This window comes from Amphiura filiformis, chromosome 4 (genome assembly GCF_039555335.1).
Source record: "Amphiura filiformis chromosome 4, Afil_fr2py, whole genome shotgun sequence".
Taxonomy (NCBI): domain Eukaryota; kingdom Metazoa; phylum Echinodermata; class Ophiuroidea; order Amphilepidida; family Amphiuridae; genus Amphiura; species Amphiura filiformis.
In genome coordinates this window covers 21,444,346-21,460,119 of record NC_092631.1, presented here as the reverse complement: position 1 = coordinate 21,460,119, position 15,774 = coordinate 21,444,346, and the positions used below count along the sequence as shown (strand labels likewise).

Here is a 15,774-nt window from a genome sequence, read left to right as displayed (position 1 = left end):
CCCTATACAAAGGATTCTGCAAGATTTTGCATAGATTACTGGAGTATCTGATGCGGGGCATCCTTTATTGATGAAAAGAACACATCAAAGCTGTAACTCACTATGACCAGCTCTCGCTCTCACTTGGTCTTCAAAAATTTCCTCCACCATGTCTTTTGTTTTCTACTGAACTTTGTCATGATCAATAGACTGTATCTTCTATAGTGCCCTGGCGACTTTATGCTCATTTTGTGGGAACAAGTGATTGTGATTTGAGGCTTTCTGTCTCTCACTCTCGATATGTACCCCTGCATCTATTCAACATACATACACCTACACCCCCCCTACACACACCATCCATACATCCCCACTCACACCCCACCCCGAACACACCCCAACACACCCCCCACAATCACCCAACACAATTATGAGCAAAACACACACATGTAATACTTACGTGTACAAAAGCACTTTATTAAACAAAATACAATAAAAAAATTTCAATTTATTAGAGCCCCGCAGCGCATGAAATCAAGGGTAAATATAAAAATGTGTGATACCACAAAATACATCAATGCAATGGGTAAACATCCCGTGGGTGTGGCGGAAGACTAGACTTGAAAATAAAGGCAAACCAAAGGAAATCCGTCAATCTGTAGCGAGGCTGTATCGAGGCGGTAGCGATGCGCTACCGGGATTTTCCCACATATCACAATTAATTCACTCAACCAGGTATTAATTCCTACACGGTGATCACCAACCGGGCATTTCCTACACGAATATCAGGATGTGTTATACAATATGTCATGTTTGCTAATGTGTATAGACTTAAACTTGTATACATAATAAGCAAACTGAAAAGAATAAGTTTTACTTACCAGTCAAGTTTCGATAGTGACAGCTTTTGATCTGATGTTACTTAAACAACACGTGAGAAAACGTCTCCTTACAAGGAAGACTGCTGGCTTTATCCCAACTATATTGTAATCATCTGATCAGATTTTATGCTTTACGATTGATCGAAACCTACAAAAAGTTGCGTCTTCAATACATCTCTGTGTCAGTCTGCGACATCGAGAAGCAGTACGGCTGTTTTTCAAAATGGCACAGTGGAGGAGCTTCGTGTTGTGGATAACTTTGTTAACAAATTTGTATCAGTTGGATGGTTTTAACATTTACGAGGACCAAGTCAGTTCTTTCAGAGGAGACGGTGGTAGTCTTTTTGGTTATTCTGTTATACAACATGAAAATTCACAAGGGAAATGGTAAGTTATGATTGGCAAAGTTTATAGCTTTGTTTCTTTCTTTGTTTCTTTCTTTGTTTGTTTGTTTCTTTCTTTCTTTATCTTTCTTTGTTTCTTTCTTTCTTTCTTTCTTTCTTTCTTTCTTTCTTTCTTTCTTTCTTTCTTTCTTTCTTTCTTTCTTTCTTTCTTTCTTTCTTTCTTTCTTTCTTTCTTTCTTTCTTTCTTTCTTTCTTTCTTTCTTTCTATCTTTCAGCCTTCAGCTCCCAAAGGCCATTTTTTTGTAATTTTGAGAACAAAGTACAAAATATTGTTCAAGCATGTATCAGTAACGTAACCCTCTAATTATTACTGATTATTCCCTTTAATGTATCTCGCTATCATTTGTTCTTGTGCAAAGATTGGTGAATAAATATGTTTAAATGCATATTTGTACCATATTTTGTACTTTGTTCTCAAAGTGTTTTCACTATTGCATAAATATAGGTCTCTTTACCCCTGGTCCAAATTCTATGGTTATGAAATTTAAAGCTTTTGATGACTGCCAATATATTGGAAGACATGTATTTCATAGTTATAAACTAAAAAAGTCCTAATTGCAGTTTAGCTGCAGAACTCTTAAACGGGTCATTGAATCATTATCTTGTTTATTCTCGTATGAATTCAGTGCCCACGGAAACCTTTGAGAAACTTAACGGATCATTCCCCTGTCAACAATAGACATCAAGTTTGTCAATATATTGCACGGTGAAGTTTAATTTAGATATCTAGTTCCTGTTACGAACCATATCTAGACATATAGTTCATTTCAATTACTGTAGAAAAAATGTTGACAGTGAAATAAAATTTAGATAAATAAAAATTTCGATTAAGTCCTGTCATCATGTTTTTACCATTATAGCCTTCATGTTATGTATATTTTATTCATATTTTATATGAATTAAAAACATATGAGATTGGTCTTTTGGCTATTTAAAGGCTAACATCTCACAGAAAACACAATAAAAAGTTTAAACAATTACATGTATATTGTGATAATCATCTATATGATTATTTAATTAAAGCCATTGTGTGTGATTTGCTCTGTAGCGATTGTAATGTCCAATGGTGTATACTTAAATACCACGTGAAAGACTAAGACTGATTAAGTGTTTTAATTACAATGCAATTTAAGAGATTTATAATGGGCTATTCCATTTAAAATTTACACTACCCCTGTGGAAGATTTGGGAAATATCTTCCACATGGGGAGTATGTTTTTCAAATGTAACTGGCCAGGGTTAATCATTTTGAAACCCATACGCCCCCTGTATTATGGCTTTACCTATTTTCCACAACTGGAGTGAGTAGTTCAAATGGAAGTTATCCGGTTTTATTCACCGTGTTCAACGATCGATGATGGCTGAATTAAATGTCTCGTTAATGCGTGAATCAGTGACGTATAAACTGTTATTCGTCTTTATAGTTATACGTCTTATTTATACGTCACTGCGTGAAGCTAGATCGTCAATAGACGACCAGCGAGCTAATAAAAACATTGATAACTCGAAATTAAAAGGGGACATGTAAATAGTTTCAGATGTCATAATGTTAACTGGTGATGACATCATTTCAATAGGAAAATCTTAGAAAAACATGCAGCAGGCAGTATTGCAATGTAAAATGGAAAAGTCTGTAATTCCCTGTTCGTTATTACTATACTGCGCCAATAAAGTATCCTGACACTTGGAAAAATAATCACAATTTCAAAACGGAACAATTTTAGGGTAAATTTGTTTTTGTAATAGATGCCCTATCTAATCCTGCACATTATGACACCACATTGAATCCAATGTGACCTCCAGAAGTAAAGTTACAAGCAATTGAATAGACGACGGTCCAGTTTTAAAAGTGACAAACTGGCCTATACAAGGCACAAAAAGATTCCCAACAAGCGAAACAAAGAGACAACACAGTTTTTTCAATGAAGCGTTATTTAAAACAGTTTTTATTTCAGTTTTTACTTCTCTGTACTTTTCATAACTTTAACTTTTATTTGTCAGTTCTTTTGTTTCAGTTTTCTTTTGTTCCTTTTGTTTTAAATCAAAGCCAAACGCATAAATTAGCCATTCACCACTCTCAAACCAGATGTCTAGTCTGTGGAGTTTTGAATAGGCCAGTTTGTCACTTTTAAAACTAGACCTTCGTCTAATCAAATGCTTATAACTTTGCTTCTTGAAGTCACATCGGATTCAATGCGGTGTCATAATGTGCAGGATTATAGAGTGCATCTATTAAAGACACAAATTTACCCAAATATTGTTCAGTTTTGAAATTGTGATTATTTATCCAAGTGTAATGATACTTTATTGGCGCAGTATATATAACTAACATGTAAACATATCGGGCATATTTTATCCAAGTGTTGTTTGGGGCTGTTTAATGTAATTACAGTTACGTACCTTCAAAGAAAAGTAATTATAAACCAGTAATTTGTTTTGCGTAGTCAATGTGCTACTAATCCAGCATCGGAGATTTGGAGTACGCTAAAGTACACATCTTTTCCCAAAATGGAGTATACTTTTCCATGCTGAAGTCTCGTTTATGAAACAAACGTCTTTCAATGTAAGTGGAACAGAGTGGATGAGTAACTGTTCCTGAAGAAAGTGAATGTGTATATTTGTATGAACTTTGAAGAGATGATTTTGGCCTTGGGTATTTCCTACAATATGTCCGAGTTGAGTTTGATGAGTTCTATCGAACTATCAACATCTTGTTCCAATGAAAACATCTTATTAAGGGGGCATGCAGGATCACTCAAAGTGGGAAATTTTAGACATTGTTTTGTATTGTATCTTTCAAAGTAATGATGATAAGTATATAAAAGTATATATTTTCAGAAAATGATGCGAGGAATTCAACTAGCACGGCGGATTTCTGCAAAAATGAGCAGTTTCAGAGAAAAACGCCAAATTTGATTTTCCATGCCAATGTTTTTCGGTCCTCATTAAGTACAAGTTACCCTAAATATCCAAATGGATGAAAATTGCATATTTGTATTCTAATGACACAAAACTATACTTTGATCAGCTCGTGATCGGCGGGAATTGTTAGGCTTTTATCACTACGCCGAAAAGTAGACCTACGTTAAGAGTAATATTGTTGACCTGTCTGATCTATATTGTGCGTATTAAATAAAGTAGACAGAGTATAGACATTTCAGAATGTTGGGTCCTTGAGCAAGATAGCTTCATTCCCAATTGTTGCACTCCACCCAGATGTAAAATGGTAATCACAATCTTAGTCGCTGAGAGTACCTGCGCATCAGTTGCGGACTTGGTGAAGCGGAAATGTTTCTAATAAATTATATCCTAAAGCCTGCGGAAAAATTATTGAATTGTGCTGATACTTAGGTAATGCTTAGGTGAAGCGCACGTTAAATCACCAACATTTTTTTTGGTGTCCAGATCAATGTAGTAATATTAAGAACTACACTACAGTTTTTTAGTTAAATGGTTAAAACTAATATGGTTTTATAGTCGAGTATGACACGAAATGGTGAATGCGAAAGAGGAAATGAAGCAATATAACGAAATATCTATTACCATTTAAATTTACTATTTAAATTATTTATAGGGAAGTCATTTCTGGTTACTAAAGCACAAACCCTAATTGCTGTAATTTGTGTATTCTTACTTCCCTCTATCCATCCATGTTTATTAGGATACTAGTGGGTGCACCAAAGAGCTCCTCAATTCACCAAACATCCTTACCGTCGCCCGGGGCGCTGTTTAAGTGTGAAGTCCTTGATACTACTTCCAGAGACCAAAGATGTGAACAAGTCACTCTTGATACGACAGGCAAGTGCTGATGCGTTTGTATATTTGTTTGTTTGTTTGTTTGTTTGTTTGTTTGTTTGTTTGTTTGTTAGTTGGTGTATTTATATGTTTTACTTTTGGTTGTCATGGCACTATTAGTCCTTATAAACCTACTAGAGAAGAGGGGTGTTGACGGTATCAATTAACATATTCATACCTATGAACTTATATAGGTGAATATCCCACTTGTAACCTTAGGCATATCAAGCGAATAACCTATAATCAATGTAAATCTATATTTCTTATAAATGCAGGCAATCGGGAATATGATTTAGATGGTGTTCAGGTGCGGGACATGAAAGATGATCAGCAGTTAGGAGTTAGTCTGGACAGGTTTCCAGGAATCTCGGGACAGACTAATGGAAGAATTGTGGTAAGGCGATTGTTTATGTTTGTTTGTATGTGTGTATGTTTGTTTCTTGCCCTGATTCCCGATAAAGTTTAGAACAATCTCCTATACACAAATCCGAGAAGCGTTTACTGTATTTGGCCTTCTATTGACGGAACCATGTACAATTCTGTATAGCACACTAACAAGTAATTGATGGAACCCCCCGACGTTGGGACACCGCCGTTTTACGTCGAGGACACCGCAGCATTATGGTCTAGTCAGATTGGTTTATTTGGAACGAATAGCCATTTAGTAGTAATTTTGTAACTTTACTGTTATAATTTTTGCACCCAAACATATGTCTACTAACAGCTGTAAACTTCTTTGGGCGATTTTTTCCCCAAAACAATTACCACAGTATCGTGTGTGGACAATTTGTCCAACATGGACCCATGTCTAAAGAGTGTCTAGAAAAAAACCCTTCCCCATGTCTAGGGATTTGTTGTGTAAAAAACAAACCATTTGGGCGGCACGTCCCCTTATACTTTAACATGTAAATTTGAAGTACCCCTTCGGAAAATTGCTGGTAGCGCATCAGTTAGGTTGGTACGTAAATATTTTTACTAACAGTGGACAGTAATCACTCTTTAGAAGAGAATATGTTGATCTCAATATATTTTTCAAGTGCAATCTGGGATTATATGACATCAATCTAGATGATTATGTAGTTTTTAATGGTATTAACAAAGACCGTCCCTCTGATCTCCCTCTGAACCTTTGTTGCTGGTAAATCAGCTTTCTAAAACTGAGGGCCACAAGATGGGCTTTTTTCAGCGTATGGTGCCCATTTGGAACCAGCTCCCTAGTATTATCAGATCTACAAATTCTGTTTTGGAGTTTTACTAGTCCAAATTTGCTCACACCTTTAATGCAACTTCTGTTTGCACTTGGACATCTTTTTGTAATATTGTCCAAATTGCAGGCAAATGTAACTTAACCTGCATTTCCCCCCTCTAATTTATATATTCCCTTCCCTTCTTTTTTGGTTTTGGTGGGGCGGTCTTAGAGGTGCCTGGCACCTGTTCGCTCCAGCCATTCACTGGACTTTTTAAAACAAATATTGTTCCTTTCATAATATTGTGTAATTTTTGATGTAACTTGTGTGCAATATTATATATTTTTTGTAATTCTGTGCCAGTGATAAAGTGTAATAAATAAATAAAATAAATAAATAAACAAAAGATTGGAAATTGAATGAAAAGAGAGTACAAAGAGAGCACGCCATACACAGTGAATTTTACTCTCTAACGATTAGAGAGAGGGTCAAGCCTATATAGAGATGTCCGGGAGCAACGGTACTCGTCGAAATCACCGGTTGCTTGACCCTGTACCGCTGGCTACCTTTATAATGAAAATGAAGATATACTAAAGAAACACAGTTATTGTAAGAAATTTGATCATCAAAAAATTTGTCACAGCTTCACGCGGGAGAGAGATACACCATGTACTGTACACCGCACCCCCAAAATTCTTTATTTCCCTACTTGATAGTTAAATTATTTTGTTTCCAATATTTGCAGGTTTGTGCTCATAGATGGGTCAATTATTTTGACGCTTTTTATTTTGACACTTACGAATATCCACATGGGATGTGTTTTACCATTAACTCGGAGCTACAATCAGCGAGCGTACAGGTGTTACAGCCATGCGCAAAAGGTAAAGCATCTTTTTTATGTTTATAATCATATCGAGAAAGTGAAATTTTACAAAAGTTCTCACGACTTACATTATGGAGGTTGGTGGCCTGCAACCAGCATCCACAGGTCTTCAATGCCGACTGACGTTGGATTTGATGGTACCAAAATTGGGTCATCTGTCCGGAAGTAGCAACGGATGTTGACCTTCTCCGGTCAGATGAATGGATGAGCGAGTCGTAGATTGGCAGAAGTTGATCTCTGTTCAAATTATTCCCTTTGCGCTTGATGTGGATGGCTTCCTAAACTCTTCTGCGGAATCAATTTGCTTCCCTGTCCAAGATTTGAACCTCATCCCAATCAATAGAATGGCTATTGACTGGGACGACGTTTCTTCCCGTGTTTAAGGAGCGGGTACTCTCATCGATGAATGATGATGTACAGTCACAGGGGATGTGATACATCACACCACATTTTGTTCAATTGATCAGTCTTATCCTTTGGATTGACTAGAACGAATCTGATGGTGCTTGTAGGTGTGATGTTGGCAATGACACCGTTGGAGCGTAACAACTTCTGAATGGACTCCGCGCCGAGAGTCCCGATATGTAAGGGATGGAAACACTGTTCTTAGGTTGATAAATTTAGTTTCTTGGAGTGAGGTTTAGATTCTCCTCTCCTTCTGGCAGCAACCCAGCTCCAATCATCATAGCCTCAAATGGCCAGGGATTTTTAAACTTTATCAGGTTCTTGCGTACGCTCTTCCTCCATAAGGTGCGAATTATTCCAGTTTGTGTTGTATTGGATGGTTGGACAAGAAACTTAGATACTGGGCGGTAGGCCTACGTGTTAGTTTACGGTATACATTGAAGTTCAAATTGCCCACATCATCTCGCGACACTAATGCATCGAGCATGGGCAAGCAGCCCTTCGACTCTTTGTCTTTGATGTGCTCTGTAAACTCGTCGATCAAGGTCTTGATCAAGGTCTATGATCACCAGTGTATCATCCACGAAACGGCACCACAATTTAGGGGGTGGTGGTGAAACGAATTGAGGACCTTCAGTTCGAGATCCTCCATAAAATGATTGGCTACGATCGGGGATACCGGGGACCGCATCGCCAAACCTTCAATTTGCTGGTAAAATACATTATCGTATTGGAAGTACGTGCGCGGGGGTGAATGAGTAGTCAAGCATGCTCATGATCTGATCACCAATAAATTCAGTGCGTTCATGAAGGGTGGTGTCGTTTCTCAAGCGAGCGTCAATAATGCCAACCGATTCATGTTTTATGCTAAATTATATTATTATTGTCTGATTGAAGGCGTGTCAGGTAGATAAAATTGTGGTGTTGGTATTGACGGTGTAGACGCTATGGTTCTTGGCGTTGTTGAGGTAATGGTCGGTGGTATGAGTAGGTGGTCTGTGTACAAACTAAATCTTGTTTTGACGGTCATTGCAGGTGCCAAGGTTAAATATGGAATACCATGGCATGGATGGTGCCAGGCAGGCAGTAGTGCACACTTTACAAGGAATGGAACCTTATTGCTAGGGGCTCCAGGAGCCATAGGATGGAGAGGTAATTATCGTAGGAATATTCCCAGCAGGAAGGGGGTGGAACCAGGGCCCTGACACTCAGTTCAGAAGTGTGTTACTGCGTGGAAGCGGCCATTGACCCTGTAATCGCGTATCCTGGAACTACCGGCCGTGTAGGCGCACTTGTATGCGCCCTATACGCGTTATTGATCGCGTTGGACGCTTGTGCTGGCGACGCGTTCATTAGCACCCCAGCACCCATTAGCACCCCATGGCAGCGCCCATACGTGTGTCAATTTGTGGTTCGCGGGATCTTTTTTTCAGGCTCTGTAGCGTGCAAATTTAGCTGGTGCGATTTTACAGTCTACCGTGTGGTGGAACTAGATGTACGATTTTCCTCAAGATTAGCAACCAACACCTATGTTTTTGACGGAAGATATTAAACGAAAATTATTAAAAGTGTTGAAGCTCGAATGGGGTTTGAATGGTCTCTAAAATATTTTTACAAATATAAATAAGTGGTAAATCGACTCTTAATCCTCATTGTCCATCATAATACAGGTACAGTTATTTCCATGATAGAGCCGGAACCAAATATTGCAAATTGGGATGTATGGTATCCTGGAGGGGAGGCTATAGAAGGTTATGTAGGTAAGGTATAAAACTTTAAGAAACCCAATTTATACCTGATATTTATGCAATATACACACGCTACACAAAAGTATTGCAACATAGCTGAAAAAGAACTCGAAAACTGGAAGTATTTCACATTACTTATTACATGACAATTTTGTTCATGGTATAATTGTGGGCAAATGTCTCACAATATGCTGATGGTCATGGTTTACTAAACCTAAACCCTAACTTTAACCCTAACGCTATAACCCTGACCCTAACCCCCCATAACCACTGACCCTAATTAGCATACCGTATCGTGATGGTCCGTCTTAAATGAGACATCTACTTAATTTTGACTAGGCTAATCAATTGGAATGAAATATGTCACATAAGGTGACATTTCATTTTCAAATGTTTAGAATCGGGGAAAAGACGGAAATCCGCTTGAACGTAGAGAAGAAGAATCTTTAGTCCACACAATGTACATATGCTAGAATGGTCACAAAATGGAAATTAAACACACAAAAAACAGCTTCCTTCATGACTGAAGAGGTTCATCAGGTCTGTTGATTAAACAGCTAATTAAAGTTCTTTGCAAAGACCAAAGGAAAAACTTTCTGGCTATCTCAAAGCGATTGATGTTGTTATTGATCCATCTGCTTGGAGCGGGAATCCCGGCCGGATGTTATTGTTTTACCGGAAGTACTCCTGTCTCCAACGTTGGTCTTGAGCAGAGGATCAAAGACGTGGCTTTGAAAGAATGTCCCCTCGTCTCTGTTCATGGTGTTGTCTCCTCTCTTGCGTATCCATACTGATTCCTTGACCCGTCGTGATCAAAGTTTTTCCTTTGGTCTTGGCAAAGAACTTTAATTAGCAGAATATCACTGGCAGATGGAAAGTGGGACGTACTACCTTCTTATTATGTTGTTATAGCAATTATAATCTAGATTATAACTGTTTCTACAGTTCATTAAATATTATGCACACCATATAGGTTACTCATTAACATCCGGGAGTTTTTCCTCACCGACCGCCAATGAAGGAGTCACTGGTGCTCCCACAGCATACGATAATGGCAAAGTCTTCATATTTGACATCGATACTTATGTAGTTATAAAGGAACTGTTCGGAGAACCGGTAATTTATAATAAATGTTATAAATACAATTAAAAGTATGAACCTACGCCCAAACTTTCTTTCCCCCTCTCTCTCATTGTTGAAATAAATGAAGACCTGAGCGCAAGAAGACCGTAAGTCCACTTGGCCCCTCAACATGTATACACTAAAGTTACGTATAGTTTCGTATAGTTTGGTAATGTTTTATAAATGTTCAGGGGCCAAAACAATTCTTTCACAACCTTTCATGATGTTTTCACCCTGGAACATGTATTAAACATTATAAAACCCTAAGAAACTATACGTAACTTTAGTGTATACATGTTGAGGGGTCAAGTGGACTTACGGTGTTCTTGCGCTCAGGTCTTCAAATATACCTGTAGGAGCGTATAAGCTATAACATTCTGTTAAAATTTATAAATGTTGTAGTTTGCTCTAGCGCATGTTTTCGGAACGGATGAGAATAGTGGTCAAAACGAGAGCAATGCTGAACTGCGATGAAAGTTTTAAGGAAACAACACAAAAGTTCGACGATATTGTTTATGAGATTTGTTAAGGACTCATGGTATGAGCGTTTCGATATGTGTATTATATTGCGAATTTCAAAAAATCAAAATTACTTGATATCAGAAGGACATTCATCGTATTCAGAATGTAATTCGATATGTCTGATGTGCTCTCATGTTATACAAAAAATACTGTCCAAACGCTTATACCCCATCCCTTAAAGCAAATTAATATAATATTATTGTCATCCTTTAGTTGAATACGTACTTCGGGTCTTCTGTAGCGGCAGTTGATCTTAACAACGATGGTTTGTCCGATTTGTTAGTTGGTGCACCATTATACACGGATAAAATGGATGAAGGAAGAGTTTATGTTTATATCAACCAAGGAGAGGTAAAATATCTTGAATTATAGCTCATGTCCTACAGAGTGTCACACAATTATAAAGATACTTATACTATATAATAAGAATATATTGCGATATCTGACGGCGCTGCTTCTACGCTGTTTTACTTTATAGTAAAATATCAAACATTCTTTTTTCTAGGGAAATCTTCAGTTATTGGGGGAGAAACTGAAAGGAAATAATGCTCTAGGAGCCAGATTTGGAACGGCCATAGCAGCTATCGGTGATGTCAATGAGGATGGATATAATGGTATGGTATTGTATTGCTGAATTCAGTTTACTATCAGATAGCACTAGTGATTTGCTAAAACAAGAAGTCAAATCTCAAACATCAGGTGAAATCCGGTAATTGTTAGGTATTAGTACTAAGGATATTTTTTTGGTAGATCTTTCTAGTAAGAATTAAATTCGACGAAATATCATTTTACAGATGTTGCCATTGGAGCTCCTTTTGAAGATGACGGTTCAGGAGCCGTGTACATATATCATGGATCAGTACTCGGGATCAGAACTAAATATGCTCAGGTTTGTGAAAACAAAATTGTATATCTTTCATAGTTATATTTTAATTTTCGTAATTATTTATAATGTGTGCTAGAAAGTTACATTAGATGTTAAACTGTCAAGTGTTTGGAAAGATAGGACCATCACTATGTCAGAGACACTAAGACTCGTGTTATCTTAAGTAATGGTATTCCGACTTTATGGAAGTGAGACTTCGTCTGTAGGTATTAATAGGGAAGGATTGGAAGATATCAGCACTTGAAGTTGAAATATGGTGCGGTAGCTGGATGACACTACTTTCGGATTTCGTAAAAAATGATCATACTAATAATTGCAATCATCACATCACCAATGTGCAAGTAAAATCACTAATGGAAGATTTGGTTGGTGGGAACTTTTTACCACTTATTTGCGACAACCTTGAAAAAACCCACAATTCAAGGTACCTTTGAAGGACAACGTAAGAAAGGAAAACCAAATCTCAGATGATTATTTCTTTTTCACAGAAGATGGACCATTGTGGAAAAGCCTCATCTCATGGATGGCAATTAATTCCGTGAAATTAACTTTAAATTCTTGTATTCTGAGCCACATATTTACATGCTCACGATATGTTTATTTATGAATAAGTCTCGACTGAAGAATACATGTATTTGTCTTTTATTATTGTGAATATTAACCGTTAGTGTAAGCCTAAATGAGCAATAAATAATCTAGTGTAGTTTTGCTTCATATTAAAGGAGTATTTCGTGATCCTAGCATCCTCTTGTTATGACATTTTCAGTACATATCCACGAAAAAAGCATATTCCCAAAATTTCAGTTGATTCCGATTTTGCGTTTGCGAGTTATGCATGATAATGTGTATTACACTGCTCCATAGACAATACGTTGTAATTTCGTTCTGGTGCACCAGAACGAAATTCAAATTTCGCGATATCTTTGCTAAACGAATTAATCTGCAAGAAATATTTTGTACATAAACATTATGTAGCCAGAGTATTCCAGTGATATAAAAATCTCAACTTTTTTTTATTTTTTTGGGAGGAGAGGCTGTTGATCACGAAATGCCCCTTTCATTTCATGGTTTCGGTACCTATAGTTTTATTTAGAATCAATAACCCGGTTAATTTTGTTTTGATTTAAATAATGTGTGCTTTCTTTTTCGCTCTTCCTGAAACAGCGACTAGCAGGCAGGTCTGTGATGGCGGGAATTACAAGTTTTGGAAGCTCACTCAGCGGTGGATTAGACATGGACTCCAATGGTTACCCAGATCTAGTAGTTGGAGCACATCAGAGTGCTACTGTTGTATATTACAGGTAAGTCGGTGGTCCACCGTGCAACACGCTATGGATTGGTGACTTACTAAAATGTTCTTCCTCTTGTTATAAGTTTGTTTTAAATATCATATTAACCGTTGCATACTTCACCGTTTAAATAATGCACCGTTAGAATGTACTGCTGGATTTACCTTTTATAGTATATTTCTGGATTCCTGGATTAAAGTTTACTTTTGGATTCACCTCCAGTGTGTTATCCTGGATATATTACTTAAGAATAACGATGTACCACTTACAACAACTAGATATTCTAGAGATGGTTTCACAAGTATACACTCACGGTGAATTCGGGATACTTTAACGGCAATCCAGGAGTGTACTCTAACGGTGAATCCAGGAGTGTATTCTAACAGTGAATCCAGGAGTATACTCTAACAGAGAATCCAGTAGTATAAATTATTCTATAACGATGAATCCAGGAGTAAAATCTAACGCTGAATCCAGGAGTATATTCAAACGGTAAATGCATTATTCGACGGTGAATCACGGCGTGTAGCGTAAATTTTCAATTTCTGAATAGCATGAAAATTATTGCGCTAAACATTCACTGCGACCTACAATAACTTACGATAATATAAGTTCTGATGATTTATATTCATGTTCAAATACATAGGCGTACTGTAATTTAAAGCATGGAAATATCATAAGCTTATTTCCACGTTTAAGTATATAATTTAGAGTAAAACTCTTTGTCACCTGCTTATAAGAGAAGGAAGAGAAGAACGACTACGCTACGCTATACGCTACGCCATACTGTTCCAAGTGCAAGTTCTCCCATACTGTTATTGACATAATTGTTCTCTCGTTTATTTCTTTTAAAGATCGCAGTCAGTACTTCGAGTACAAAAAACTCTTCGTGTAATTCCAGAAATAATCAGTCCTAACATGACATCATGCTATCTATCTGGGAGACCAGTGACGTGTGTACGCATAGAGCTTTGTCTGCGCTATACGGGACATAGGGTACCAGCTCTGAGAGGTTGGTCTGTTTGTTGATGCCTTCATTAGGCCAAGAAAAAAATGTTTACTTGCACTCCAGTGGGATTTTTGGGGTGGGTGGGTCGTTCGGAAAAACATATTTTTTTAATGACTCACTACTGCAGTTTGATCAGCTCGTAATCGGCGGGCCTTATAACATCGCGGATTATCAATATATTTTATTTTGAGAATTGCCCCTTGACATCTCTCCAGAAGCATCACAACTTATTAACTGAAGTTCTATACTTTGTTTACTTTATTTAACACTCACAATATAGACCAGGCAGGTCAGCTACATCACTCTTAACGTGTGTCTACTTTTTGGCGTAGTGGTAAAAGCCTAACAATTCCCGCCGATTACGAGCTAATCAAAATATAACTAATATTTTCCGGGAACGATGGGAAGGAATGGGGTAGGTTGAAGTGAAGGGGTAAAAATCTGATAATTTTACATTTTTGTCCTAAAAACTGAGAAATTGTTTTGGGTCAAGTTTTTTGGTAAATGTTTCATTTTTGTATTATCTGAGTAAAAACGCAAACGTTATATAATTAATTTCGTATTGATTGCAGGTTTTAGTTACACAATCTCAAGTGACATACTAAGAACAAAGGAGGGCTTGTCATCTCGATTTTACTTTACCGATCAAAGCCCTGGCTTGGTAACGCCTGAAGTCAACAAACTTCTTGAGTTGCAATTAGATCAACAGACATGCGTCGAACATACAGCATATCTGAAGGTATGGAACCAAAAAAGAATTTATCGCGTCTGATGTCACTGTCAATTACGATCCTTGATTGGTTAACACATGTTAATAGCACGTAAAATGAAGACCGATCTATCTGGTGCTGATCGGAGAAAAGGAACAGCAGCAAATGGCGAAAAATTACGTACTTTTACAAGGCAAAAGGCAGCTTTTCTAGGCATTGTTGACATGGTGCCTTCGCCAAAGAAAGTTTCCTACTATAACGACCTAACTTTTGAGATGGTTTGCATGTTTGACGGTGCAAAATTAACAATAAGGCGACCGGTTATACCGCCGCGTTCAGCAAGTCATCATCATGACACTTGTAAACAAACCGTGCTCGAGTTTGATTGACAGATGACGTCAGACGCGATAAATTCTTTTTATCTCTGTCTTTAATTATAGCTGCAATTACAAAATTAAAACATTACTTTCACTATGCTTACATTATATTGGTTTTACATTTACAATCCGACACCGAAGTTTATAATTCGACTAACTATTAGCAGGCTGAAGGGGACATTTGTCATAATGAGATAGGGAGTGAGTAAGGAACAGTAAAATGCATGAGAAAAATGACATTATATTTGCAACCAAAAATGCCACGACCCAAGGCCAAAAACACCTAATACCCATGATCACTTTAGAATGCAGAACAGGACATACTGTTTGTATTAAGTTTTTTGAAATTTCTAAGTAGTGTGCATGGGCAACACGTGGACATAATAAATCATAAAAATCACAGATCTTACTACGACAGACAGTGGCGTAGCGTGAGTCATCCTAGAAGGCGGGGGCACCGACAATGATTGGGGCACCGGGTCTACGCTATTGAGCACAGATATTATTATAATGTTACCAACTTCTTGTCCTTTATAAAAATTGCACTTAAAATTTCCGGACGACTGATGTATATCATGCT

General features: G+C 37.4%; 1 protein-coding gene across 1 annotated transcript in view; it reads left to right on the top strand.

Annotated features, from left to right (window-relative positions):
- Positions 1 to 720: 720 nt before the first annotated feature.
- Positions 721 to 15,774, top strand: part of LOC140150693 (integrin alpha-9-like) — a 31,717-nt gene continuing 16,663 nt past the window's right edge. The window contains exons 1-13 of the mRNA XM_072172775.1: positions 721 to 1,244; positions 4,923 to 5,059; positions 5,332 to 5,450; positions 6,989 to 7,124; positions 8,567 to 8,683; positions 9,202 to 9,291; positions 10,253 to 10,395; positions 11,137 to 11,274; positions 11,429 to 11,537; positions 11,718 to 11,812; positions 12,974 to 13,110; positions 13,953 to 14,110; positions 14,680 to 14,846. Coding sequence (XP_072028876.1) covers positions 1,081 to 1,244; positions 4,923 to 5,059; positions 5,332 to 5,450; positions 6,989 to 7,124; positions 8,567 to 8,683; positions 9,202 to 9,291; positions 10,253 to 10,395; positions 11,137 to 11,274; positions 11,429 to 11,537; positions 11,718 to 11,812; positions 12,974 to 13,110; positions 13,953 to 14,110; positions 14,680 to 14,846 — 1,710 coding nt within the window. The 5' untranslated portion in view covers positions 721 to 1,080. The remainder of the gene's footprint in view (positions 1,245 to 4,922; positions 5,060 to 5,331; positions 5,451 to 6,988; positions 7,125 to 8,566; positions 8,684 to 9,201; positions 9,292 to 10,252; positions 10,396 to 11,136; positions 11,275 to 11,428; positions 11,538 to 11,717; positions 11,813 to 12,973; positions 13,111 to 13,952; positions 14,111 to 14,679; positions 14,847 to 15,774) is intronic.